At 53.9% G+C, this 26,683-nt stretch overlaps 7 protein-coding genes across 7 annotated transcripts; 2 read left to right on the top strand and 5 right to left on the bottom strand.

Moving 5' to 3' along the window:
* Positions 1-512: 512 nt before the first annotated feature.
* J4E90_010192 (uncharacterized protein) lies at positions 513-1,597 on the top strand (the record flags this gene model as incomplete). Its single annotated transcript, XM_051439707.1, has 2 exons — positions 513-902; positions 950-1,597. 2 exons carry the CDS (start codon positions 513-515, stop codon positions 1,595-1,597), a joined length of 1,038 nt encoding a protein of 345 aa, XP_051286361.1.
* Positions 1,598-2,304: 707 nt separating this feature from the next.
* FDH1 (formate dehydrogenase (NAD+)) lies at positions 2,305-3,779 on the top strand (the record flags this gene model as incomplete). Its single annotated transcript, XM_051439708.1, has 4 exons — positions 2,305-2,328; positions 2,399-2,413; positions 2,618-2,868; positions 2,915-3,779. 4 exons carry the CDS (start codon positions 2,305-2,307, stop codon positions 3,777-3,779), a joined length of 1,155 nt encoding a protein of 384 aa, XP_051286362.1.
* Positions 3,780-10,639: 6,860 nt separating this feature from the next.
* Positions 10,640-11,929, bottom strand: J4E90_010194 (uncharacterized protein; the record flags this gene model as incomplete). Its single annotated transcript, XM_051439709.1, has 2 exons — positions 10,640-11,196; positions 11,248-11,929. The coding sequence occupies 2 exons, from the start codon at positions 11,927-11,929 to the stop codon at positions 10,640-10,642; spliced, it is 1,239 nt and encodes a 412-aa protein (XP_051286363.1).
* A 1,995-nt stretch (positions 11,930-13,924) lies between these two features.
* Positions 13,925-15,586, bottom strand: J4E90_010195 (uncharacterized protein; the record flags this gene model as incomplete). The annotated part of the gene is made up of 1 exon (XM_051439710.1): positions 13,925-15,586. The coding sequence occupies one exon, from the start codon at positions 15,584-15,586 to the stop codon at positions 13,925-13,927; it is 1,662 nt and encodes a 553-aa protein (XP_051286364.1).
* Positions 15,587-18,119: 2,533 nt separating this feature from the next.
* On the bottom strand, positions 18,120-19,165 carry J4E90_010196 (uncharacterized protein; the record flags this gene model as incomplete). The annotated part of the gene is made up of 2 exons (XM_051439711.1): positions 18,120-18,387; positions 18,441-19,165. The coding sequence occupies 2 exons, from the start codon at positions 19,163-19,165 to the stop codon at positions 18,120-18,122; spliced, it is 993 nt and encodes a 330-aa protein (XP_051286365.1).
* Positions 19,166-19,982: 817 nt separating this feature from the next.
* J4E90_010197 (uncharacterized protein) lies at positions 19,983-20,603 on the bottom strand (the record flags this gene model as incomplete). Its single annotated transcript, XM_051439712.1, has 1 exon — positions 19,983-20,603. One exon carries the CDS (start codon positions 20,601-20,603, stop codon positions 19,983-19,985), a length of 621 nt encoding a protein of 206 aa, XP_051286366.1.
* Positions 20,604-23,254: 2,651 nt separating this feature from the next.
* On the bottom strand, positions 23,255-26,089 carry J4E90_010198 (uncharacterized protein; the record flags this gene model as incomplete). The annotated part of the gene is made up of 1 exon (XM_051439713.1): positions 23,255-26,089. One exon carries the CDS (start codon positions 26,087-26,089, stop codon positions 23,255-23,257), a length of 2,835 nt encoding a protein of 944 aa, XP_051286367.1.
* Between the last annotated feature and the right edge of the window lie 594 nt (positions 26,090-26,683).

A 26,683-nucleotide genomic window follows, 5' to 3' on the forward strand; every position in this document is an offset into this window, starting at 1 on the left:
GCAAGCCTCACGCCAACACGACTGACGGCTGCCAACGCGTCAAGCCCACCGCATCTTCCTTTATCGCGCAAGCAACCATGCGCAATGCGAAAAAAAGAAAGAAGACCTAGCACTGGAAGCGGACGCCGCTATTCCACACAAGCATCACGACTAACACGACAGCGGGAGCTAACAGGCAGGTTTCAACAGGCGCTGACGTCGCTGCGTGTACCTGCGTCTCACAGCGCGTCGCAAGTCTGGCGGTGTTTCGGGTCTTTGTTCAAATATCCAACCCTTCCACACCTCGTGTACTTGCCGACATTCTATACTTGCTAACCGGTAGATTCCATTTACGCCTTTTCATACGCCTTTTCGTATCGAGAGTGCTGCGCCCCCCGAGCGATCACCATTTCAGCGGCCCTCTAGCTCCGGCCCAGCTGGCATCCGTGAGCTGAGTAACACCGGACAGAGATACATCACAACATACGCGCCCGAACTCCTGAGTCACCTGTTGCACACTTCCCACCGTCGCCATGGAAGAGTCAGATATCAAGAAGGCCGCCGAGGTGCCTGCGCCCATCGCGACTTCCGCACCGCCGCTGTCAACATCGCAACTTCCCTCACCACCCCACTCACAAACCGGCCACCAGGCTGACCCCAAGATGTCGGTCGACGCCGCAGACAGTATGACGCCGCCGTTCTCGCCCTCGAGCCAAACACCCGTCTTGCAGAAGGAACAGGAGGAGTTTGAGGGCACCGTCGACGTCAACAACGACATCCCTACCGACAAGGACCTGAGCAAGGTGGAGGATCTGCTGGTGTTGGATGCGCAAGGCCAGAGCAGGCCCTTCAAGGAGCTATACAAGGCGCCCCATGTTGCTTCGAGGCAGCTGATCATCTTTATACGGCATTTCTTCTGCGGCGTAAGTACACTCACGCACATCATGTAGACAGAGCTGACACACCACAGAACTGCCAGGAATACCTCCGCACAATCGCCTCCTCTATCAAACCCGATGACCTCCTCGCGTTACCCACACCCACCTTCATAACCGTCATCGGCTGCGGACGCCCCGAACTCATCCCAATGTACACCGAGATCACGGGCTGCCCCTTCCCCATCTACGCCGACCCCACGCGCAAACTGTACGACCACCTCGGCATGACGCGCACCTACAATCTGGGCAGCAAGCCTGAATACATGCAAACCCATGTCCTCATAAACTCCGTCCAGTCCATCTTCCAATCTCTCGGCACCGGTCGCAAGGCGCTCAAAGGCGGCGACTTCAAGCAAGTCGGCGGAGAGTTCCTGTTCGAAAACGGAGAGTGTACGTGGGCGCACCGGATGAAGACTACACGGGGACATGCGGAGCTGTCAGAGTTGAGAAGATTGATCGGGCTGGACGACGCGAGGCCGCCTGTGAGGAGGAAGTGGAGTCACGATGTCAAGGAGGATAGCAAGGGCAAGGAGAGGAAGAGAGCCATGAGCTGGGGCAGACTGCGAAGCAAGAGCAAGGGTGGAAAGGACTTTTCGAGGGATGCGAGCAAGGGCTCGACGCCGGAGAGGATACTGGAGGAGGAGGAGCCACGGAAGATGGTGGGTAGTCCGACGATATGAGCATGAGTGTATGAGGTGTTTGGTGTTTGGGTTTATCTTGGCTGCATGGTTCTGCTGGCGTTACTCATGGGTGTCTGTCTACTGCGCGTGGTCTTCTCTTCGGCTCCTTACGATAGCGGCAAATGAAAGCTCTTCAATCCCAGTCACACGTGCGCCGAACGATATACTATCGATACATGTCATCTCAACACCATGAATCGCATTGCTAAAAGCCGTATATATGTACATCACCCTGTCGTATACACCGTCCGAATCCGGCAAGTAGATCCGCCGCGCTCACATGCCGAGACCATGACATAACACCTCACTTTCTCCACAAGTGGCTAAGATGCCCGGCCCACGCACCATCCCAACCAATCACCGCGCAAAATTCAGTATCTAGGCTTGGAGCCGCCAACTCCGAGCCAGCTACGAGTTTGAGCCTCAAGTCGCGAGCGTTACGCGCAGCAGCACCGAGGCGCGTCCGACGAATCGAGGGCGAATGAGGGGCAATGGAGGGGCAGTTATGACGATTACCTATCACTGCGACCAGCCCCACAACGCCTCGTACAAAAGCTACCGGAGCCGCTCGAGCTTTCTGGAGTAGTGTGTTATTTCCCCTCCCGGTGACGGTATTCGTATATATAAGAGCTGGTACTTTGTTACTTCCTCTCGACACACGTTGAAACTCTACCCACGTACTACTAAACCGAGACATTAACGCTACAATGTCTGCTGATACCGTTGGAAAGGTATGCTGAACCCCGCTCCTGCATTGCGAGCTGCGCGACGCGTTGAATTGTTGCTGACATTGTTGTTCAGACTATTACCTGCAAGGTACGTACCTTTGAGCTCCTACCTCATACTGCGAAATCGTCATCGCGTCGTCCTTCATTCTTCTGAGCTTCAAATTCCATCATCAGGCTTGGCATGCGGATCCGCAGAAGATTCGCGATTCGCGATGCGCGATGACGCTGATGTTACCGGCGAACGCGATCTCGGAAACAACAGCCGACGAATTGAAGTCTGACATGACCACAGGCTGCAGTTGCTTGGGAAGCCGGCAAAGACCTCTCCATCGAGGAGATTGAGGTTCTTCCTCCCAGGGCACACGAAGTCCGCATTCAGATCTACTACACCGGTGTCTGCCACACAGATGCCTACACACTCTCCGGCAAGGACCCCGAGGGTGCCTTCCCCATCGTCCTCGGTCACGAAGGTGCCGGATACGTCGAGTCAGTCGGTGAGGGCGTCACCAACGTAAAGCCCGGCGACCACGTCGTTGCCCTCTAGTATGTCCATCCCTTCAAGTACTCCGTTCATATCTAACGTAAACAGCACCCCCGAATGCAAGGAGTGCAAGTTCTGCAAGTCCGGCAAGACTAACCTCTGCGGCAAGATCCGCGCCACACAAGGAAAGGGTGTCATGCCCGACGGTACCTCGCGCTTCCGCTGCAAGGGCAAAGATCTCCTCCACTTCATGGGCACATCCACCTTCTCGCAATACACCGTCGTAGCCGACATCTCCGTCGTCGCCATTGAGGAAGACGCCCCCATGGACCGTACCTGCCTGCTTGGCTGCGGAATCACAACCGGATATGGTGCCGCCGTCATCACCGCCGGCAAGAACGGTGTAGAAGAGGGATCCAACGTCGCCGTCTTCGGCGCTGGCTGCGTCGGTCTTTCCGTCATCCAAGGAGCGGCCAAGAACAAGTCTGGCAAGATCATCGTAGTCGATGTCAACGACGCAAAGGAGGAGTGGGCCAAGAAGTTCGGCGCGACACACTTTGTCAACCCAACCAAGCTCGGCAACCAGTCTATCCAGGAGAAGCTCATCGAAATGACCGACGGAGGCTGCGACTACACATTCGACTGCACAGGCAACGTCAATGTCATGCGCGCCGCCCTCGAAGCCTGCCACAAGGGCTGGGGTGAGTCCATCATCATCGGTGTCGCAGCCGCCGGCCAAGAAATCTCCACCCGCCCCTTCCAGCTCGTCACCGGCCGTGTATGGAAGGGCTGCGCATTCGGTGGTGTCAAGGGCCGCACCCAACTACCCGGCCTCGTCGCGGATTACAAGCGCGGCGACCTCAAGGTTGACGAGTTCATCACCCATCGCCAACCGCTCGACAAGATCAACCAGGCTTTCGGTGATATGAAGGCTGGTGACTGCATCCGTTGCGTCGTCAACATGCGCGAATAACTACGCTCGGGCCCCACGCCTAGGTTGTGATAAGGTTGTGTTTTGAGCGGATTTCTTTCCTTTGTTAGATGTATCTACGACGCGATGCTGGGGATTAGAGAGCATGGCGAGGTGTTGATGATGTAGCATGAGTCGGCGTTGATGTACAAAATGGAATGAGATATGATACCATAAAATCTTTGATGTCTACATGGCTCTCGTTATTATCAGAGCTCATATCGAAAAGCTGCATTTCCGAATACATGGTACTATTCCTGTCGATTCCACCCAGTTCCGAAAGGTTTGTAGTCAGTAGGCATGTATTTGGAAATTCCGGTGGCTCCTTCCAAAAGCGTCGTAGTTGGCAGGTATGAAGTTGGAAACTCGTCTGGCAGCTTCCAAAAGGTTTGTAGTCCTCAAACATGGTTATGTATCTTCGCGGGCCTATCGGAAGTGCGATGTATGTGTCTGGGGGAGTTTTGCCGTACCACGTTGTGGGAGAGCCCGTGCACGAGAGAATATATTCACATGTCGATCCTTCCTTCCCTCCTTCCTTTCCTCTTGAACATCAACGTTTCACCTTCACTCACCTTTTTCTAAAATTCTCTAACGCTATGTACAAGGCTGCAATCTGTCCCTCCAAAAGGTGTTGGGACGAATCGATGTCTTCAGCTTTTGTTTCAAAATACCTCGAGTATCATATCATGTCTGTTCCTGTCTGGTTCGAGAATATCACCACAACCTTACTATGTCTGCCCTCCGGCACCGAAACATTACAAAAGTCAAATTATGTCCGCTGCTGTCTCTGTCTCTTTAGCATCAACACATCACTAAAGCAAGACCAAGGACTCTGCGATACCTACTGTCTTTGGAGGACTGGCAGATCTGTCCATACCGTTGCGGCTCAACATACCTGTCATCGCGTGTCGATTCTTGCAGCGACGTGTCAGCAACGAAGATCTTCGGGTGTGAGTCATGAAAAGCAGTGTCGGCCTGACGGTGAACCCCATCGTCGCGTCGACCGTCCTCACCACGACATACAATGTCCGGTCCGGCGGCGCGCCTGCGAGAAAGAGGCTCGGCCAAGTTGCACTGGATGACGCGAGCAGTGCTAAGGATGACGAGACTCATCGGCTCATTCGCACGCCTCACCACGACATGAAGCATTACTGTCTCCTGCTGCTCGTCTTTCCTAACACACCTCACCACGACATGACGCTTTCGGTCTCCGGCGGTCCCTGGTACACCTCACCACGACATGCAGCATCGCCTTTTCTCACTGGTGGTTTGCGATGACGCACTTACCTTACACACCTCATTGCCTTCTCTCTTCGGCCCTCTCCTACGACATAATCGCCTTACACACCTCATCCTCTGCGGCTGTCCGGCCCTCTTCCTTACCATGAAATAACGCCTTCGACGTATCGCAAGGAAGCTAGCGGCGGGCTTATGCTCAATAACTCGTGATAACAAGGCTACTCGACTACTTACACGACCCGGCTGGACAACTAGATCGTCTGCGAGCCTGACGGCTCCCCGCAACACACCTCACCACGACAGGCAGCGGTGTCTTCGCTCGGTTGTGGTCTGCAACGGCGCACTCGCCTTACACATCGCATTCCTACGCCGCCCGACCCTCTTCCTTACCACACTTCTGTCTTCCCGCCTGCGGTCGCATACATGGTTCTGGTTGGCTCCTTCCGCGACACAATTGGGCATGACGGGTTGCGCGCGCAAGATCGGGCAGCAATAATCGTGTTACACAGCGTCCATCTTCCGCTTTGCCCTGTCTACACACTTTCTCATACGTCTGGGATGTCATCGATAGTTGTGGCCTTAGCCCCGTTGACACGATCACTTGATAAGTCCATCCCCAAGCCTCGCTCAAGTCGACTTCATGAGTCATTTACTTCCTCATTCTTCCACATACGACCATAGGACAATGAGAATTAGGCTTCCCGTCCGCTCAGCCATATACAAGCATTGTACCGGCGAATTAGTAGTTAGGTGGGTGACCACTAGCGAATCCCCGCTGTTGTATGTTTTTGCCTTCTTTTTGCTATTTTTTTTGGTGGTGGAGACGGGTGGGCGGTGTGGGGTGGTTCTTCGGCTCAACTTACGCATCGGAGGAGAAGCAGCAATACTCGCCTTACATGTCTGGGGGTCTGGTGCTTTCCTCTGCAGAGACTAGCCGGGCAGGACGAGCTCAAGACTTGGTCTTCTCGCTGTCCGGCTGATTGTTCTCACAGCCACTGCTTCTAGCCGATGGATCAATTCGGTGGCGAGCGCAGCAATACTCGCCTTACACATTCCGGCGGTTCGCATGATGCTTAAGATTGGGGCTAGAGTGGTTGGCTCAACAGCTCACCTGCTTGCTGTCGTCGCAGCCATTGTCACGCCCTTCTCGTTCTATGGAACCCCCAAAGACTGCTGCGCCTGGCCGATGGAGTAATTCGGAGCTTTGGAGGCGAGGGCTCTTCTGTTACGCCTGATCTCTGAACCCCAGATATGCGTGGCCCAAGAAGAAGGAAGTGGCCCAGCCGATTGATCAGTTCGCATCGCATGGGTCAATCACGACAACAACTCAACGCGGACTTGCGGCTGCGACGAGGACTTGGCCACGGTCAATGGCAATGACTCCGACGAAGCAGACGCCCTATCCTATGGACAAATTCGCTCGGTAGTGGTTTCTGGGTGCTATCACCTCCAGAAGTCGACTGAACCTGTTGTCGGTCTTTGGCAGATGTTAGCAATGGTGGTCGGCAATGAGTAGGATTTATATATCGCCGGAAGGCAGAATAGAAGGCGCTGAAGAGAACTGTACATCACCCATATCCGCTAATTACATGAATGATAAAACTTCACGAAGCATTGACCCTCGTCTCGCACCTTCCCGTTCCATGCGTGCCTGCTCTGTTGACTGTTGCCAAGCAGAGTTTGTGTCTCTTTCGATGCACTCCTACACTGTGATAACGACGAATAATAAGCTGATCCATCTCGCCCCTGGGGAGGCAGATTGAGCTGGCGTTGGGTACAAGTGCGCGTCGGTTCGTGTCCAAGTATCAGACGTGAGACCGACGCGTCGCGGGGACTTGTTAGCGCTGACTAAGACAGACCCTGAGCGGCCATTCGACACCCACCAGCGCGTCTCCGCGTACCTTGCTGGTCTTGCACCCACCGCCGCCAAACCTTCACTACGCGACGAAGTACAACGTGCGCAATCCCGATCTGGTAACCTTGTTGCGAAAGGGTCTTGAGCCGCAACGAGGCTGACCTGGTGCGGCACCCTGCGCAACTCCCACATTCCACGGCAATCATCGGTACGAATGCGCGTCGATACTCACTGCCCACAGTCTTCCGAAACTCACTCAATGCGAGAAATACTCCGATAGTACATGCGCCAACAGAAACCGTTCGTCGCTGCATTACGATGCCACCCTCAGTCACCAACCACCCGCCGAGTACGATGCTACACCTGATGGTAGGAGACGAAAGAGCGGTGGGAAGACATACATGAGGCTCCCAGTGGAAGGTCTTGATCATCAATACGACGCACAACTGGCGACGGGGATAGCTACTTTCGTTGCTTACGCCGAAGCTAGTCCTCGTGATGGGACGCGGAGACAGGCTGGTGCCACTCATCACCAAGTGGCAACTACAAAGACAGTATCAAGTCACTGGTCTGGCTATTGCAAGAGTCGCCGTCCTACAAGGGTCCGGAACGACGAGCTCTGGAAAAAGGCAGTGGCTGTACCCTGCGGCCCTTCAGTTTCGAGCCCTTGACATCGCCCCTGAGTTCTGACATACTTGGAACCTGGCGACTAGATCTGGACAAAGTTCTGGCTCACATGATGTGCATCTAACGGCAACGGCCGCTGGTTGGAAGATTCTGGACCGACAAGATATCCCCGCGATGCCCACTACGCTGGGACCCTGGGCGGCACGTGTCATGACGGTGGAAGCTTGACTGACAACACAAGCAAGCTAAGCCAAAGCTTGGCTAGACACATCATGTTCAAAAGACGCTTGTCGCTCTTCGCACAGTAAAGTGACGCTATGGCAGATGCAGAACTCGACTCAATTCGCACCGATTTGCCCGATAATCACCACTAGCAACACGCATCGGGCTTCGCGATACCTAGCATCGTTGAATTCCCAATGATTCATACGGAATCCAACTCGTGGCAACCGGGCAGCCGTACGAGTGGTGTCAGGGTGTGTATGTCATGCAAGGTTACAGGGATATCCCAATTCAGGTCATGTGGATTCAACGCCGCCTCCCGTTTTACCAAATGGCTCCCAAGATACAAGGATACATCCAGGAATGGTATCGTCGACTTCCACGCCAGGCAGGTACACCGGAACAACACCGGCGTCCCGCTCTTACAACTGCGTTGCGACCAATCAGCGCATCACAAGGCCGAATACGGTTCGGGCCGTTCACCAAGCTCAATGCAGCGAACGCAGCGAACGTAGCTTGGGCACATGAGCAGTCCGTGACATGTTCGCGATTGCTTTGTGTACCATGCCGGCACGGATGCGATGTTTGTAGATCTCCCCGTGACTTCCAACAAGGCAACATGTACGCCGATCTGTCTACCACGTTCGTGGTTACCCGGGTATGCTGGCCTATGGGTACCTCGATGGTCTGTCATGCGGGTCATCGTCAATGGCTGCAAAAAAAAGATTACTCACGTCCAGTACCCCTTACCACGACAGCGCAGCCGACTCAGTATTTCCCCACATGGAGTCAATGCTGTGTCTTTAGCTTAACGTGAGCGATGATGAAACCAGTCATGCCATCACGCCAACTGAGGAAAACATTGAACACCCTGGAGTCTACGTTGACGTTGGATCACCTACTTTGCAAGCTTTTGGTTTGATGTAGTCTGCAGACCTGTTCAGGTTTTTTCTTGTATGAGGTGCCACCATGATACTGCTATAGTGGAGGTGACTAGCAGACTACCTGTAAAAGTGACGTGCTGGCAGCAGTTGCACGACGTCAGGTTGTATAGGCTAACCATTCTCTCGGTGTATATCGCGCAATTATCCAATCGTGCAGGCTACATCAGGGTCTCGGTGGACTAGTCATTCACGTCCAATGACCTGCAGGTACACTTTCCGGATCCCGTGATTAGTAGTCAATAAGATGAGACTATGTCGCCTACAATCTGGCAGTATCACCCCTCGGCACGTTGTCCGGTGCTCTCTAGGTAGCTTCATTTGGCCATTGGCGACCAGAGCGGAGCCTCACCTACTTGAAAGGTCCACTTCTAACCCAAATTAAAGCCGAAAGAGCCAGGGAAATAGTAAATACGACCCGCTCACCCTACACCGCATCTCTGAGTGGCCAGCATGACGCCGATGCGATCACTCGGCGATACTACGACAGCACCACGTTGCTATCGTGCGCCCGATGTGCGTGGAGAGAGCCGGTTCACGCTGACTATCGGGGTATTTCCATGTCTATATAAACAGCGAAGAAGGACGCTTGAATACTCACCATTCCGCAGCTCCTCAAGACCACAACACCACAGCAACCAACCTTTACCATGAAGTTCGTCACCACCCTCCTCGTTTTCCTCGGTGCCGTTGCCCTCGGTGAGGCATCTGGCTGCAGCGGAGCCCGCCAATGCCAGTGTCTCTTCAACGATGGCTCTCACTGCTGCCTTTACGGCTACGTACGTCTTTCCTCTCAATACATCTCCTACTCACTCCCTTCCTCTCTTGCTCAAACTGACGACTCTGGCAACAGAACGCCCAGACCGGCGATACATCCGACTGCACCGCCGTCTGCTCCGGCGCATCTCGCCTCCTGCAGAGCGGCGAGGACACCCCTACCAAGTGCAACGCTGGGGGCAAGTTTGCCTGCGCTGGTCTCATTACTGCTCAGGGGCGCACTCCTTGCTATAACAACAATGACAGTATGTTCTCCACCTTCTACATCCCGCTGCGAGTGAAGCTTGTTTCGCGAAGTTTGTATCATGGTCATTTGCTAACTTTGTTCAGCTCCCGTTTAAGACTGTCATGATTTTTACGGGATCGGAGGACTTGGTTGAGGATTGGGGAAATGGGGTTTGGGACTGGATATCGGCGTTTTACTATGCACCTTCCGTATTGAAATCAACTACTCAGACCCTACTTGGAATGTTCCCTTCACTATCTCGTATGTGCACATCACGCCGTTTCCCAGAAAAATCTGTCCCACAGCGTAAAGTGGCTCGACTTCCAAAGCCGCGGTAGGATTCGAGCGAGCAATCATCGCAAGATTGGTGAAAATCCAATGTCGGGTTTGTTTCTCACTACAACTATCCATCTTCGTAAGTCAGACGCGCAGTCGAGCTGGTGGTTCAGCATCCGGGTGGGCGCGTTCCGGTCGCGATGAAACGACATCGGAACGCGATACGCCACAACAATAATAGCTACCCTATCCATGCATCCCACCCATCTTAGAACCACCTAGCGCAGATCCAAAAAGCTTAGCCTGACTTCATGCCTAACCCCGCAGGCATCAAAGCCAAGTGTTGGTTCATACTAGACAATCGTTGCATGCGGAGAAGACTTAAACGTATATCGTATATTCCAAACTAATCATTAAGGAGCGTAATTGACCAGGGTTCCCAAGCCCGAGTAAACCACGCAATCCACCACTTCCACCAAATTCTATCATACAATACCCAGTATTGACAAGCCCATCCTCTGCGCGTCACAGACGCCGCCAGAGAGATGAGCAACTAGCTCCACCCCACACTAACTATTCCAAACTATTCGAGGTATATACAACCCATTCCATTACCATATCCATTCATCCGTCTCCGTCGTATTTATGTTGTTTTGTAACCGATCGTGACATTATCGTCGTAAGATGCTGAGCGATGCGTCTAGAAGTCCTCGCCCTCAAGGAGGTCGAGCTCCTCCTCCTGGTCGTCGTTGGTGAGTGCGGGCTGGTTGCGGGCAGCCTCACGCTTGCGCTGGGAGGCACCACCGGCGAGAGGAGCAGTGCCGGTGGTAGAGCCAGTGGTAGAGCCAGTGGCACCAGTTGCGCCAGTAGCACCGGTAGCGCCAGTGGCACCGGTAGCGAGACCAGCACCAGTAGAAGCACCAGTAGTAGCACCAGTGGCGCCAGTAGCACCGGATTGAACACCTGCACCGGACTGAACGCCAGCGGCGGCGCCAGCGTTGGCAGCGGGCTGAGCACCAGTGGCACCAGTGGCTCCGGTAGCACCAGTTGCGCCAGTTGCTCCGGTCGCGCCAGTAGCACCGGTAGTAGCACCAGTCGCGCCAGTGGCTCCAGTAGCGGCACCGGCGTTGGCAGCAGGGGAAGCAGCAGCGGGAGCGGCGGCGGCAGGGGCGGCAGCACCAGCGGCGGCACCGGTAGCAGGAGCGGCGGCAGTTCCAGAGGTGGCGGCACCAGCGGCACCAGCAGCGGGAGAAGCAGCTATGTCAAGTTAGATACTGAAGTAGAGATGATTATGTGTGAAGAACTTACCAGCAGGGGCGGCACCGGCAGCGGGAGCGGCACCGGCGGCAGCACCGGCGGCAGGGGCAGCAGCAGCAGCTCCAGCCATCTGGACGGGGACACAGCCACCGAAAGGTCCAGCACGAGCAGGGTTCTGGCAACGGACCATGCAGACGTTGCTCTGGCCAGCGACAGTTCCTGTGCAGGTCATGCCAGCGGGCATGGAGACGGTCAGGGGAAGATCCTGCATCTGAGTGTCCCGGTTGCGACCACGGTCGTTACCAGGAAGGTTGGTGGTGACAGTGGCGGCTTGCCAGTTGGTACCAGTACCAGTAGCGTCGACCATGCAAGTGTAAGGACCGGCACCGTCAGAGTTGACCTGGTGGACAGTCATCATGACTGAACCACCAGCAGAGACCTGAGGAAGAGTGGCGCCGTTGAGCTGCATGACCTGAGCAGTACCAGCCGCAATGTCGTTGGCACCTCCACCGAGTGTCTCACCGCAAGTGTCTGCGGCGTCACCACGGAAGCGGGTGGCATCCTGTTGGAAGGGGTTGCGGTTGGTACCGTCACGAGGAGTGTTGGGGTCGACACCGATGGCGGAACCGGCACCTCCTGCATCACCAGTAGCCTTGATGATGGCAGCGTGGCCAGCCACGAGGGAAGAGGAAGCCAAAAGGCTGATGGAGATGGTGGCAATCTTGGAGAACATGTTGATTTTGTTGATTATTGTCTGAACCGGTCAGAGAAAAGATTAGGTACTGAAGTGAAGAGGTATTAGATAGAAGAGAAGAGGAGTGGTGATTACTGTAGTTGCTGGGTTGGGAACCTGTTGCTTGATGCTCTTCTAAGGTTGCGAGGCCGGCCGTCTTTATACAACGTCTGGCAGCACAGGCAGACACCGAGAAGGGTGTTCGGCATCGTGACCAGCATCGACTTTGGTTAGTTCCAAGGTGGTGAGGCGCTCCGGTTTGGCCAAGACGTGAGAGCCTGGTGCGATGGAGTTTCAAACCCGTCGTGGTCACGTAGAAACGTTGCATGAGGTGCGGAGTCGCTAGACGAAAACGTACGAAACGTGTTTGCGGCAGCATCAAATCCAGAAACATACTGCAAACATGACTCTGGGTGTTGGATCTTCGACGTTGAAGGTGGTCTGGCAAGTGTACCGAGCCAATCTGGTGTAAAGTCGACATGATTACTGGAGACTGAGACGTACGAACTGGTGTCGATTGCTGTGATGAGGTTGTGTCGGTAAGAACTTGGCTCCAACTTGTCCTAGTTAGCAACAGTACACAGTGTTGCATGAATCGTCCAAAGTTTACCGGTGGATAAACGGACATGTGGCTAGGGCGAGTTAGGGCTAAGCATTCGGAAGTCTGAGGTTTCAAAGCTTGGCAATGAACACAAATGAACCCTTGATCCCATGAAACTGAGAGTGGCTGAGGCGGTGGACGTTTATGCGTGCTATGCGGGGTGGTTGACGATGTTCGGGCGACTGCCTTCAAGAATGCATCGTTGAATTTGTTTGGACGTTATCATTGTAGAGATGCGTACAATTACGCTGTAGTCTAATGTACGTCGAGTCGTGACTGCGCAAGTCCGTCGATCAGCCGTACTGCAATAGCCACGATGAAGATGTGCGACAGGGTGCTAGGCGAATGCAGACCATACCTGCAGATGGTGATCAGGGTGATCAGGGTCTCGGACAGACCAAATCAAACCGGTGTTTCCATATTTTGAAGCACGAGAGCGGTCAGTTGAAAGTTTCGTCGTTCCCTTCTGGGAACAAGGTTTCCTAGTGGCACATCGTCGGTTTCAGGGATGTTGATACTGCATCTGGGGTAGTTTCTGCCTCCGGCGCGACCATGATCCGGCCTGAGTGTTCCGTTTGTGGCTGCTGGTGCGCGACTGGGGTGGAACTGGTGGCCGCGGCGGGGTTGTTGTGAGGTTGGAGTGTGGTTCTGAGGCGCACAGGACGGCCACCAGCGGCTAGGCCCGCGCATTAGTCACGGTCTTGGCAAACCTCCATGATGCCGGCCAACCGAGGCGCGTCTCACAACACCGGTCGACATCCGAATGAACACATTTGGGCTTTCACGTGCGGCGGTCGTCGGCAGCGATGCAGCATCTTTTGCTATACAACCGCAGCTATTAGGTGCACAGCCACGACGCAGCATTGGTGCGTCACTTTCTTTGCAAATCCTGATACACATACGAACTGAGGCGCTGACGATTGCGGCAGTCTGAACGAAGCCATGTCCTAAGCATAGAGTTTAGGTCACATTGGTACGCATCGGCTACGGTGCTTTTCCATTGCGACATCGAACTAAACGCCGCTCGGGCCCGGGTCTCTGTCGCAACGTGCCTCATACCTTTCGAAACGCCTCAGCAGTCTCCACCGTCCCCGGTCTCTACAGTGGCGAGCAAAAAGAAGGGAGCTTGCAGCCGGTGTCGCGACTTTACGTTGGGCGATGGAGCTGGAGAAGCTTTCTCGACCGACGCAGAGCCGACGAGAAGGTAGGCTACGAGGTCTTGCATGGTTGCTTCAGGAAAGCCGCAAAGGTCGGACAGACCAGCTGCTATGATGCATCGCTGTGGTATTCTCGTGACTCAAGCTGAATAGCAGTATCGTGCATTAACATTGTGCCGAACGCATCTCACAAAATGATGACAATAGGCGTCTCCGACGCCCTTATCGTCTTCAACTCTATCCCAGCGTCCCTAGTGGATACACTTCCGGAATATTCACCGTATCCGGCTTCACAACCGGTACACTCTCATACTTCTTTCCCTCTACCATTTCTCTCGCCCAAACAGGACTCCTCCTCACCTTCAACAACTGCTCCACCGCATACCCAAGCCCCAACAGCTTCTCATCTTCCCATGGCCTCCCCAAAATCTCCATGCCGATCGGTACGCCAATTGGCGCCTCTTCACTCGAGTCGGAGAAGCCCGCTGGCACGGTGACAACGGGCGTACCTGTCAATGCGGCCAAGATACCATTACGTCCAGATTGTGACGGCGAACCAATCTTAACAACGAGGTTCTTCTGCTCGGGGTAGATGATCGCGTCAAGGTTATTCGACGTGAATGTGTTGAGAAGAGCGAGCCTGAGATTGCGGATCCCGGCTTGACGATCGTTGTATGTAGCATTGCCCGTGGAAGATACGAGAGCGGTGTTGACGTATTCGTATTGAGAGGGGATGACAAGGAACTCCCCACCAGATTCATTGACGGCTTTGCGAGAATATAGTTCGTTCAGTGTACTGGGATGCTCGCCTTGAAGGGAAGGACGTTCCAGGTACTGGTCCATGAGCTCGCGGTATTCGAAGCGTTGAACGTCGTAGGCAGTTTGGATGGCGGTTGCATTGTAGATTGTCTCGTTGATGGGGACCAGTGTCACGTCTTCTGCAGTGAGACGCGACATGACAGAGTCCATGGCATTGTTGACTGGTGTGACTTCGGGGGAGTCTGTGCGGTTGAAGAAGCCGTTCAGTACGCCGATACGTAGACCTTTGAGTGAAGTGCTGGAAAGCTTGGAAGTGTAGTCGATGCCGCGAATAGGGCTTGGGACGAGTGCAGTGTCGTTGTCGGCTGCATCGTAGCCTGTTGTAGCCATGACAGTCAGAGCTGTTGCGACGTCTTTGATGGTTCGTGCGATGGGTCCAATGACATCGTGTGTGGTCGATATTGGGATGATGCCGGTCCGAGTGATGAGTCCACGCGTAGGCCGGATGCTACATAGAGAGTTTGCTGACGCCGGGCTGCGGAGTGAGTTCACTGTATCTGTCCCGGTACCAAATACGCAGAAGGACGAGGCGACCGCAGCACCAGTCCCACCCGAACTTCCGCCAGGTGTTCGGGTGGAGTCATACGGGTTAATTGTCTGGCCACCTAAAGAAGATACGCTGATGCCTTCCAAAGCTAGCTCATGCAGGTTGGCCTTGCCTAAGATGATGGCTCCTGCCTTCTTGAAAGCAGCCACGCTTGGAGCATCCTCTGTCGGCTGCGAATGCGCCAAAGCCAAGTTTCCACCAGTGGTTGGCATGTCTGCTGTGTCGTAATTGTCTTTGAGCAATATTGGGACGCAAAACAGAGGTCCCGTAGCATTCCCAGCCGAAAGCTGCTCGTCCAGCTCGTCGGCGATATCCAAGGCATTGGGGTTCAATGTAATGATTGCGTTCGTTCGGTTGTTGTTGGCTTCGATATTCGAGAGGAAAGAAGACACCACTTCGCGACATGTTGAGAGTCCGGAATAGAGCGCATGGTGTACTGAGTCGATGGTCGCTTCTCGGGAGTCGAAAGGCATGTTTTGTCCCGCCACCATGTGGCAGAGCGCTGCAAATGCGATGCGTGTGAAGTGTACCATTCTGGATAAGGCTCAGTCTGTGTACGGAAGGTGCGGCCTGCGGACATTTACCAACTCATCGGAAATGCCATTTATACATCCCCTCAACTCAATGGCTTGTCATACATCACCGCGGGTAGTTATCGCGACTGCAATTGACGCGGAAAGTTCATGTTCGCATGTAGTCACGATGCTTGCTAATGCAGGTGCCGATGTCTTGTTCCGATCTTATCGCGGGTAGCCTGACCCAAATCCCGACCATCGGAATGACGTCCTTGCCAAGACCGCTTCTACCTGCCTTATCCGTTCAAGTACCACTTAGACAGCTACATAGTCTACTAAACTTCATCATTTCTGTTGCATGCAATTTGCAAAGTTCAACATACATAATCGCGCTCGAATCAATGCGCAGAGATGTCATAGTAATGTTGCATGCTTTGGCTCAGAATTTCGCGAGTCCACACGCGACGAAAACATGACGTGAAGCTGTCACCTTTTAAATCGCTTGAGCAGTGATGGAACATCACAGGATGAAATCTCAGTCCTTTACGAGCTCCATGGCAGCGAGAGCAACATGTTTTTGGTTTTGACTGGGCAAATTGCTGATGGAGGAACGATCGCGGGTCGGAGGGCTTTTAATGTGCAAATCTTAGTCTTTATTATCTTGATATATCCGCAGAGCCGTTCCACGATCACAACATACTTCATGAGGGTAATGGGGTATCCTCGACTCGTGTAGAGTGCCTGGAAGCCCTTTCGTAGTCGTTAAACACTAGAAAGCAACATGGTTCGATGATCTATAAATTTTAAAGGCGAGAAAAGGCAGCCCGGCACATGACTAGTGCATTGTGAGCATTCGGAAAGCGAGAAAAACAGGCACACTACATCGGTTAATAGTAACTGCGTTTAGAAAAAAACAGCAAATGTGCGTAATAGAAGTAAGGAAATAGAAGTCGAGCCAGGAGTTGACTTTATATCGCACAGCAGCGCCAGGACAGGCAAGGCTACATTGCCATCATCGATTAGCATCTATGCTTTTATCGCGTGTATCGCGTGTCTCTGCGCAAAATGACATCCTTCTGCTTTGTCGTGATTTTGAGGTTTCGCTACGCTTTAAACATGGATCTAGCCGTGTCGAATCTTTAAATGTCTTCTCAAGGTTTCTAGACATGAAATTTTTTGTTCATCATGTAAAATGAAAGAGAACAGACTTCGGGAGCCACATCGTAGTGCCATCGGTAAAGTTTGATGTAGGACCGTGGGGTTGATCCAGCAAAGTCGTAAGGTGTGTATCACACGCGCTTTTCGATTTCGTAACGGGGCGTGCTCCGCGTTTTAAGTAACCGACTGAACGGGGAGGAGAACACATAATTGAGAGATGTCTGAATTTTGGAGTGAAGATCTCGGCATTTTGGTGTAAGAGTAAGGGAAAAAGACAGACGAAGAAGTCTTTAGAGCAAAGCCAAGGATGACGCACACAGCCACATGGCAGAAAAGAGTCTTTATTTGAACTCCGGCTCCACGGATGAAGCTATCAGTACTCGCGATTTTTGAGACACGTTCTTGGACTGTTGCTTGATCAAAAAAATTCTCGCACAATCCCATGAGTACAACTTGAATTTGTTTCAACAGCCAGGAGCCGAACATCAGCACACAGCACGTCACTTTTGGTAAAGACAGGAGTTGTGTGAGGTAATGAAGACAGACAGTAGAGTCGCTGGATGGATTTATATACTGATTAGCGCAAATGAGGCGAGTATATCGGGTAAGGCTCGAGCCTTTGCGGAGCGGTGGGGGGGGGGGGCGCCACTTGGGGTGGCTAAGATCTGTGCCGTGCGACACGAAACATTATTTCGGGTAAAAGTATACATCGTCCCACGAACTGTCTGGTAGTTACGATTTAATGATGTGTATGCGACACGACATTTAGCCACCCCTAAAGACGCATGGCATAGACGTGACTTCTCGCGATGTCGTGTGCATAGGTCTGTCAACGATCTCGAAAGGAACAATAAGCTGTCGCGGGAAGGTGTTTGTATGCATTGCGTTGATGATGAGCTGTAATCTATGTATACTTCTCAGCCGTCACGCCGCCACCTTCTTTCGCTGCCGTCTTTTGTAGCGCTTCCTCTAATATGTTGCTTTCCTTTCTTCACAGTTGGCAATATGCCGGTCCGTCGTAAGAATCCAACGCGACTCGGAACGGGGAACAAAGAGCGCGTTCGCGTGGTGGCGGACTTTGGTGTTTCGCATCGCGAATTGTGGGCACAGGGGTGCTGCTTGCGAGCCGCGATAGCCGAACCTCGATGCAATTTGCCACGACCAAAGGCAGAGCGAACAAACTCAATGGGCCTTATTGACAGACGCAATGGCTGATGCAACGGGGTTTGTAGCGGGATGCCGTCGTGGTCTTGGGATAGAAGCCGGGTGTGCACTTCGTGGGAAGTTTCCGGCGGCGACTGTCGTTCGTGACGTCACAGGCCAGTCGAAGTCATGCTCTGAGAAGCAGGCGTATCGTAATGTCGATGTTCATCAGCAATGATTCTTGCCCACCTCAAGGCGTATTCTGCTGTCCGGATCGCAATATCTTTCCAAGCATCCAATGTGCGAACTGTAGAGCTGGCATGATCATCGCAGCAACGAGCCGTGATACACTGTCATGCAGCTTCCACAACACCGTCTCTTGCCATGCGTCGACGTCAATGTTCCTAGCTTGGTCCATTTGGTCTTCGATCTGCCTTCGCAATCTCACAGCTTTGCTAGGCAATTCTAGACCTAGGGCAAGGTACAGCCCAACAATGATCCATTCCATGATAACTTGCCTTGCAGGCGTTAGCAGATGAGACAGATATAACTTGAAAATGGTGATACTCACATGCATAATTGCAAAGTCACATTACCACTGATGACGTTGAAGCGCATGCTCTTCCAACCATCGGAACCTTCGTTGGCACGCCATCGTTCAAACGCGAAGCACATCATGTAGACGACATCGACGACGAAGAACGGCAGACTCATAACGACCGTGGTCAGAATCCGCACCTCGTCCCTGTCGGCAAGGTAGAGACGCGCTGAGATGACCGTGGTAGACCAGATGAGAACGAGGAAACACGCCAAGTAGAGCGAAACACCGGCTTTAGTGGCTTCCGTCGCTGCAAAAGTGGGTCCGTCTCGAGAATCCGGATCGATGCCGCCCGCCACGATAAGAATGAAGGAGATGATGAGCGGGATGTGAACCATGAGCAGGATCCATTGCATGCGTCGGCCCTTGGGGCGCGTGGTCGTGTTGAGCAAGCTACTGGTGGCCATAAACAACGGCGTGAGCCCCATGGTGGTGAGGATGGCAACACCGCTTTCCAGGGTCGTGTTCGGCGCTGAAAATTTCGGAAACTTGGTCGTGGCTGCCAAATCGAGCGACACCTGCGTGAGGCGACATATGGACAGCAGGGTGAGCCAGATCCATGGCGAGCTGTGGCCCAGGCCCTGGCGGATGATGAGCCAGATAGAGACGAGGAGGTAGAGGAAGAAGATGACAAGTGTCGCTATGTTGACAGTAGCCGGGTAGGTAACGATACCCACCTCATTTTGCGAGGACACCATTGAATGCGAGACATTGGGGTTCTGGACGATGGAGGTTTGGAGGCAAAGGGGACGCGGGTCTGGAGAGGTTGGCACCAGCTCCAAGAGGCTTCATCGCTAATTCCGCTGTCCGAGCGCTCCGCCTCAACGCCAAGCGCGCTATCACGTGTTGGCGTGCAAGCGGATTCCAGACCTCGAGCCTGTCATGACGTTGTGACGTGCATTGTCGCACACGATCGCAATTTCGGATTTGATTATCACGATTCACCACTTTTTGCGTCTTCATCGCTCTCGCACTTCCAACGACGATATACACGATATACACGCCCGCACATCCGGACATTGGTATCGTCCGATCGCATCGGCATCGCGCGGAATTGCACTCGGTGATCACGCTGCAGGTTGCCACCTAGCGGGCAGTGCCCCCGTAAATCGTCATCGCACTAAGAACGGACCACCGCGCTGCGCCTATTCGACGTCAGTAATTTCACGTCACGATCTCCATGTTTCAACGCGTGTGGTGTTGCGATGAGGATGTGCGATGTTGCGCGTCGGGTGGGCAGCAAAGGGATGGTTTGTCAAGGGTGTAATTCTATGAAGAGTATGTATGCAACTGAAATGCAGGATACCATCGTAATAAAACAGTACTCTCGCGCAACCTTCCGTACGCGTGGTTCTATCTCCCCAGCTCAGCCAGTCTTATCGACCGCGTCTTTTTTGTCCACTTTCTTCGCTCTCTAGGGTCGCGGTAGTCCAAGCCAGATACCGGATCGCTGCTCAACTCCGAAGGCTCGCGGTGTGATGCGACGCTCCAAGATCACTCAGCAAACACAGTCCATTACCGTCCGTATCCCATGTCGAGCAAAGCTGGATCGATGTTTGCGTCGGGCGGCAAAGTCTCTTCAAGCCTGGACTCATTGTTCCGGCCCAACATATCGACACCACCGCCGTCGACCCTCTCCATCGCCCTCTCATTCTGGCGCCGTCGCTTCGCTGCTCGAGGCGCAGCAGCAAGTCTCTCCTCCAGGTTCCTGGCCTCACAGTATTGAGCGTGCATCTGCGCGCTCTGGCCACCCATCTCATCCTGCTGTGGATGAGCGTATGGCACCTGTTGCCAACCCGCCGCTAGCTGCTGCTCATGCGTCTGCGCCTGCTGGTGGGCCCAGTAGGCGGCTTCGTCCTGACGCTGCCACTTCTGGCTCAATTCCTCGAAGATAGGGCGCCACGGATCAGGCGGGAAGCGCGAGAGGAGATACACAAGATCGGTCCTCGAATTGTATCCTGGTTGCAATTCTCTTGCTCTCGTGACAGGTCGCCATAGAAGGGCAAATGGCCGTGGTACCTCAATGCCCTCGATCTTGTCAGGGAGCAGCCCCTGTTTGTTCAGACGCTCGCTGAACTCGTTCTGCTGCTCCACCGTAAAGCCGGTGTGGTTGTCTGGGTAACATGGCGGCCCCATAGGCGTCGTTGGGGTGTGCATTACCCCCATGTTGGCGCTGGGAGTGGAGATTACCGCCATGTTTTCGCCGAAGTTTGACATCTTGAACCGGGGAGACGATAAGACTGGGGCTCAGTCTAGATGGTTGAGGTGTTGATGGGGTGTGGAGGCTACAAGACTGTGTTTCAGTCAAGATGCCTGAGGTGTTGGTGGGATGTGGAGTCTACAAGACTGGGTTTCAGTTGGGATGGTTGGGGTGTTGGCGGAGTGCGGAGGCTACAAGGTGGGTCAGAAAGGTGTTGTGTCAATGTTGTAGTAGAGGTAGGCGTCTTACTGCTGCTTTGGTTGTCACTAACGGGCTTGTAGTCTTCTGAAGTCACTAGAGCCGTATGAGTAGTCGCGGTCGATGAAGTCGATGGGAGCAAAAGAAAGTGCGTTCAGCTCACTTATATACTTTTACCTCGCACTTTCCTGTTCAGCGCGACCAGCCTAAGAACCGCCCTCAAATCTGGTTGAGAATTAAAATCTGTCTGACTCTTTTCTTGAAGACACTCCAACCCGTGCTTTTGGAGCGAATTCCCGCGTAGTCACCACAATACCTCTCTTGCCATTTGTCCGCCAGATCCACTCCAAGAGCAAGACACAGAGTTCAATAAAATCGGAATACCAACCCCCCCACATAAGCATAGTCATCGCTGCGAATATCTCATCTCAGGCAGCAACCAGATAAAACGCCCAAGTCCTTCTGATATTATGCGTCAAAGCGCAGAGTTTACCTTGGTTGGAGTCGCGTGACTACTTTTCTCCTTACCAATCGCACCTACCCGATTCTAATCACTAGCGGACCAGCCCGCCCGCCAGTCACGCAACGGACATTTACTCCGGCCTAAAATTGACCACAGCGCTGCCCGTGGACTTGGGTCGGATGAATATGCATCGGACAGTGCATCGGTTGACTAAATCCGTAAAGCGACGGTGAGCCGATACCTAGCTATGCGCTTCGGAAGACTGCGCAGCGAGCCTAGGTGCACAACGTCACCAGCCCATCAACCATCTTTCAACCATTCCCGTCCTTCCAACTCGTAACGCTCGACTGCGCCATGTAACTCCGCCCTATTAGCATGCGTCTCCATCTCATGTCTCTCAACTGCGACTTGTAACTCTATCCTGTTGCCATTTGTTCCCATCTCATGTCTCTCGACTGCGACATGGAGCTCAGCCCTATTGCCATTCGTCTCCATTTCGTGCCTTGACGTATCAAACCCGTCAAGCTCACGTTCGAGGCCCATCGCTCTGTCCTTGTTTGCCCGTGTTTGGCTGCGCGTGATCTCATTGACTTCTGTGACTTTCCTCCGCTTGGAAACCAGGCGCACGCCTGCGCAAAAAAGTACCAAAAACAGCGCGCCACAGGGTATGCCTGCTGCTAAAGCGATTTTGGCGCTGGGAGACAGGCGCCGGGCGGATGTTCGTGTTTGTGTCGGCAGTGCTGAAGAAGTCGGCGCAACATTTGTCTCACTGGTGCTTGCAAGAGCAGAATTATGCGCTCTACTCTGACTGCCTGCCTCGGTAGTGGCTTCAGAAGCCTCGCTCCCAGTACGCGAAGATACCGCCGAGTTATTTGAATCTGAAGACGCAGGCGTAGGTTGTAGCGACGTATTCATAGTCATAGTCTCCTCGGCCACCCACTCAGAATCGTGCCCGCTCGTACTTGTCGTCTCCAACATCGCGGTTTCCCCAGCTAATGCCGTCGACGAAACGGAAATATCCTCACCCGAATCAACACGATCACGGCCATTACGACCCCTCACAGTCCCACTCCCACACAGCCCCTCCACATAATCCTCCGCGTCCTCGAAGTCTTTAGCCTCATCCACCACATCCCTACCCGCTTCCACATCGCTGCAGACGCCCAGGCCAGCAACGGACCTATTGCGACGGTAGCAGGTACACGCGGGGTTCATGGGTGCATAGAGATCGCAGAATTCGTTGTTGGACCCGTGGAAGGTGGTGGTTTTTATGACGCATTTTTGCTGTGATGGGGGTAAGTGAGTGAGGGCGCGGTCGGGGGTTGCTGGGGAAAGAAGGAAGGCTTACAGCGCATGAAGATAGGTCGGATAACTGGATTGCGGAGGCTTGTCGTTGCCGTGAGGAGATTACGAGGAGGGAAATGAGAGAGACAAGCATTATGGAGTGATGTCGCTGTCGAGTGTCTCGAAGGAATAGAAAGGTAGCTTATTGTGAGTGTAATACATCATGGGTGTGCTGTATCTCCGAACATCACGATGGGGAGGCCGGTAACGCGCAGTGTGGCGCCTCTCAGGTTGTCTTTAGTGTCCGCATCCGGATGAAAGAAAGGCCATATCACCTTCATTGACAACACGCGAATGTCGAGATGAACAGCAAGGCTCACCCTTCCTCTTGGCTTCCTCACCGAACAGTCATGATCATATACATTTTATTCATTCCTCGTTATCAACTACTACTCAAGCAATCCCATCCATCGATCCTGTTCGTTCCCTGGTAAGACATGCTTCGTATGCCATGTGCAATCTCAATGACGTATCCAGTACGATACCAATAGCCTTCTCTGTCCAAGCCATGTTATCCTCCCATATTCACTTCCTCAATCAATCTCTTCTTATCCAATTTACCTGCGAAAGACCACCAATCGCTCAATGGTCGGGAGCACATGCATTACATGGCTCGCCACCAGCACGCTCTGTCGCAACAGTGATGTTGACCAGACCGCAAGATTCTTTTCCGATAGTGTAGTCTGAGTAATCAACGGCTGCCGGCTCGTAGGTCTGGCGTTGGTCAGGTCGGCCCTGTGGTGCGGTGGGGTTGGGGAACGGGGCGGTAGCATCGATGGGGACACCGGCAGCGTTGCCGCGACCGCCGTACAGGCCATTGCCACGGTTGTTGCGGTGACCATGGCGGGGTACTGTGTAGTACGTGGGAGGATGCGCGTTGCGAGGGCCAGATGGGAAACCAGCCCAGGGTTGTGGGTTAACACCAAAATGACGGGGAGCGTTGCTGTTGGCGCGGTTGCTGTTGGCGGTCTGTTCGATCAAACTAAGCTGGTGTGCGAAAGGCTGGTTTGGAACAGGCTCGAGTACCTGCGGCGGTGACATCATACGATGAGAACTGGGATGGTAGTTTTCTTGGTGAGTCTCCTCCTGACGTGGTCTAGTAGGGAGCGGCGGAGGCGGTATCAGCTCTGCGGATGTCATACGCTGCTTCGCTGCGGCCGAAAGAGGAGTCGCTAGTCCGGGGTTGTTGATGGGGACGGCCTTTGAGGCATGAGGCGCAGCATCGGCTGGAGAGGAGATAGACTTGCGCTGGTTCTTGCTCGCCTTGTACTTCTTGGGCGACTTTGGACGACCGTTGCGGTAACCCTGTTCGTAAGCAAACTGTACGCCGTACATGTACCAAAGGAAAGGTACGCCGTTTCTATCGAGCACCGTCGCATCCGGCAGGTCGGCTATGTCGAGAGATTGACTGAGAGGTGTGTTCTCCATGGTAGCGTCGATCGGACTGGTCGTGGTCGGAGGCTGAGGTACGAATTCCGTAGCAGTTGCGCGAAGGTCCGAGCCCATACTAGATTGCGATGAACGCCCGCTGTCTGCTTGATTACGATCACTGGGTACATACCGTTCACTCCTTCCTCTGGATGAAGACGCGTTCTCGACGTCATTGACGTGGTTCGTGGACTCGGAAGCAGCCTCGTGTTGTTGGGTGTTGAGGTTCAGGTTCCCTATGTCCAAATTGTGAGCCATCATGACGACGATCGCGGGTACGCTGATAGGACGTGTGAGCGTCGTACCATGAGCAAGACTTGTCGGAACACCCCATGGCACGTTCTTGGGTTGTGCGACGTTATGCGCTGCCTCTTGATCGACCTTGAACGTTTGAGCGTGCTCGTAGCTAGCATCACAGTCCGGTGCGTCGTCTGGCTGGTCTGGGCTGGCGTCATCCGCAGGAATGGCAGGACCTTTGCCGCGGGTAGACTGTTTTCGGTCATCTTCAGAAGCAACATCAGCCATTCCATCACGTTTGTGTGACCCAGAACTTCGCGAAATGATCGGAGTCGAACCAGTGCTGTCGACGGTGCGGACATGGCGTAGAGGGGCCGGCGCGGGCGTCGCGGGTAGGGGGATCTGGATAGCATCTAAGTGGGCTGCATCCATCTGCATAGCTAGCTGCAGCTCCTTGATCTTCTTCTGCAATGACTTGACAGATTCGACGCGCTTGATGGTGCGTACGGGGGGCGCGGTCTTGCTGCTGGTGCCGGCTCGAGGAATGCGAGACACCTGGGTGGGCGATTCCGGACTCAGCGGACCGCCGGCAACGCGGGAGTCCATGGAACCTTCATGATTGTCACGGCCAGGCGTAGAAATGACAAGCGAAGGCCTCGGTGTCAATGACTTTCGCTTTCCTTCAGCGTTCGTTCTCGCGGTGGCAGATCGCGGACTACCGGACTCGTGCTGCACCTGCTCATCATCGCTGTCAGCATAAAAGTCGACACTGGGGACGTCAAGGTCTTCAGGGTTCTCTGCAGCAGATTGGAAGCTATGCTCCGTGCTTGCAGGACTCCTTACTGGCGACCCTTGTGCAGTGTGAAACGAAGCCCTGCCAGTGGAAGTCGCAACGCTGCTAGATGCTCGCGAGTGTCCTGCAGAAATCGAGTCGGTATTGAGGTGTGTTGACTTTGTCGGCGACATGCGGAGGGAGAAGCTTGACTGGTGACGCGCGCTGCTGCGTAGAGGTGACCCGGTGGGGCTGTTCCATGGCCGCTTCGTTGGAGAGCCATGCAGTCTGCTGGGGCTAAGCGGAGACGCGGGCGATGCTATGGTGTTCTCGACAGTAGCTAGGGCTTCCTTTGTAAGAAACGTTGCGCTGTCCTTGCCATGAGCTCTACTGAGATCGACGGAACTGCGCGTTCCACGCAGTGTCTTGACATCATCCGGAGAGTCACTGTCCCATGCTGTCTTGGATGTTCGCGCCTTTGCACGCTGCGCCGTTGCGAGGTTAGGAGCGGTACTCTTTGTAAGCCATTGAGTGGGTATGGATTTGCGGGGACTGCGCCCTGATGTACCGATGGTATAGGCGTCGTACTGCTGCTCGACTTGCTCCTGATGTGCAGCGGCGTTGTCGATGCCGGAAGGTGACTCGATAGGCTCGTCGGGGGATACTTCGCAGACGTCAGAGTAAGCGCCATAAGACTCAAATCGAGCGACGAGCTCGGTAACCATACCATCGTGAGTGACTTCCATATACAATGAAGACTGCGGATCCAATGGGATATCAATGTTGACGTTGCTGTAACCAGGTGTATCCAATACAGGTCTAGCGTCGTTGAGAGTATTTGCTCGCCTTGTACGAGATCCGTCGGCAAGGGCAGAGCGTGGGATGAAGGCAGTCTGATGATGAACCTGTGCATCTCGCTCCTGGACGATGGCGTCCCAAGCCGGTGCGCGGCCAGCCTCAGACGGCGTGAGAGTGGACATGTTGTTGCTATGCTGTGACTGGAACTGCTGCTGAGTATGCGAATGCGACTGCGAATGCGATGAACTACTGTTGTTGGCGGATGATGCTGGTCGAGGAGTAGATGAGCCAGACTGAGTGTCGGGGTTGCCGTCTGCACTGGGGTCGTCTGGCAAATGACTGACGCTGCGACTATTAGCAAGGATATGATAGTGCTGGAGAATGGAGTGCTTACGTTCTAGGCAAACCAAGTGTTATCGCGTTGCTGCAGTAGGATATTCTGGTGAACTCGGCGTGGTCACAGACCGCGACGTAAGAGTAATGATATAAACACATGATGACGGGTAGCGGTTGTCAACCACAACCAGCAGGAAGGGTCGACGTCGACTGTCCAAAAGATGTGTAGAGGGAAGGAGGAGGGGAGGTGGGAGAGAGCGCGGTGTTGGGCGTGGTGCGCGACTAGCAGGCGCGAGGTAAACAAACGGAGGTGACGGACGCGGAAGGAGCGCGCGATCGCAGGTGAAGGTGGACTTCAATCAGGAACGTGGAATCCGCCCTACCTCGAGCACATTGTAGTAGACTAGGCATATTGTTTGCCGCGTAATGCCACGCGTGCG

Source organism: Alternaria incomplexa (genome assembly GCF_024043165.1).
Source record: "Alternaria incomplexa strain BMP 0042 chromosome Unknown scaffold_20, whole genome shotgun sequence".
In the NCBI taxonomy this organism is placed as follows: domain Eukaryota; kingdom Fungi; phylum Ascomycota; class Dothideomycetes; order Pleosporales; family Pleosporaceae; genus Alternaria; species Alternaria incomplexa.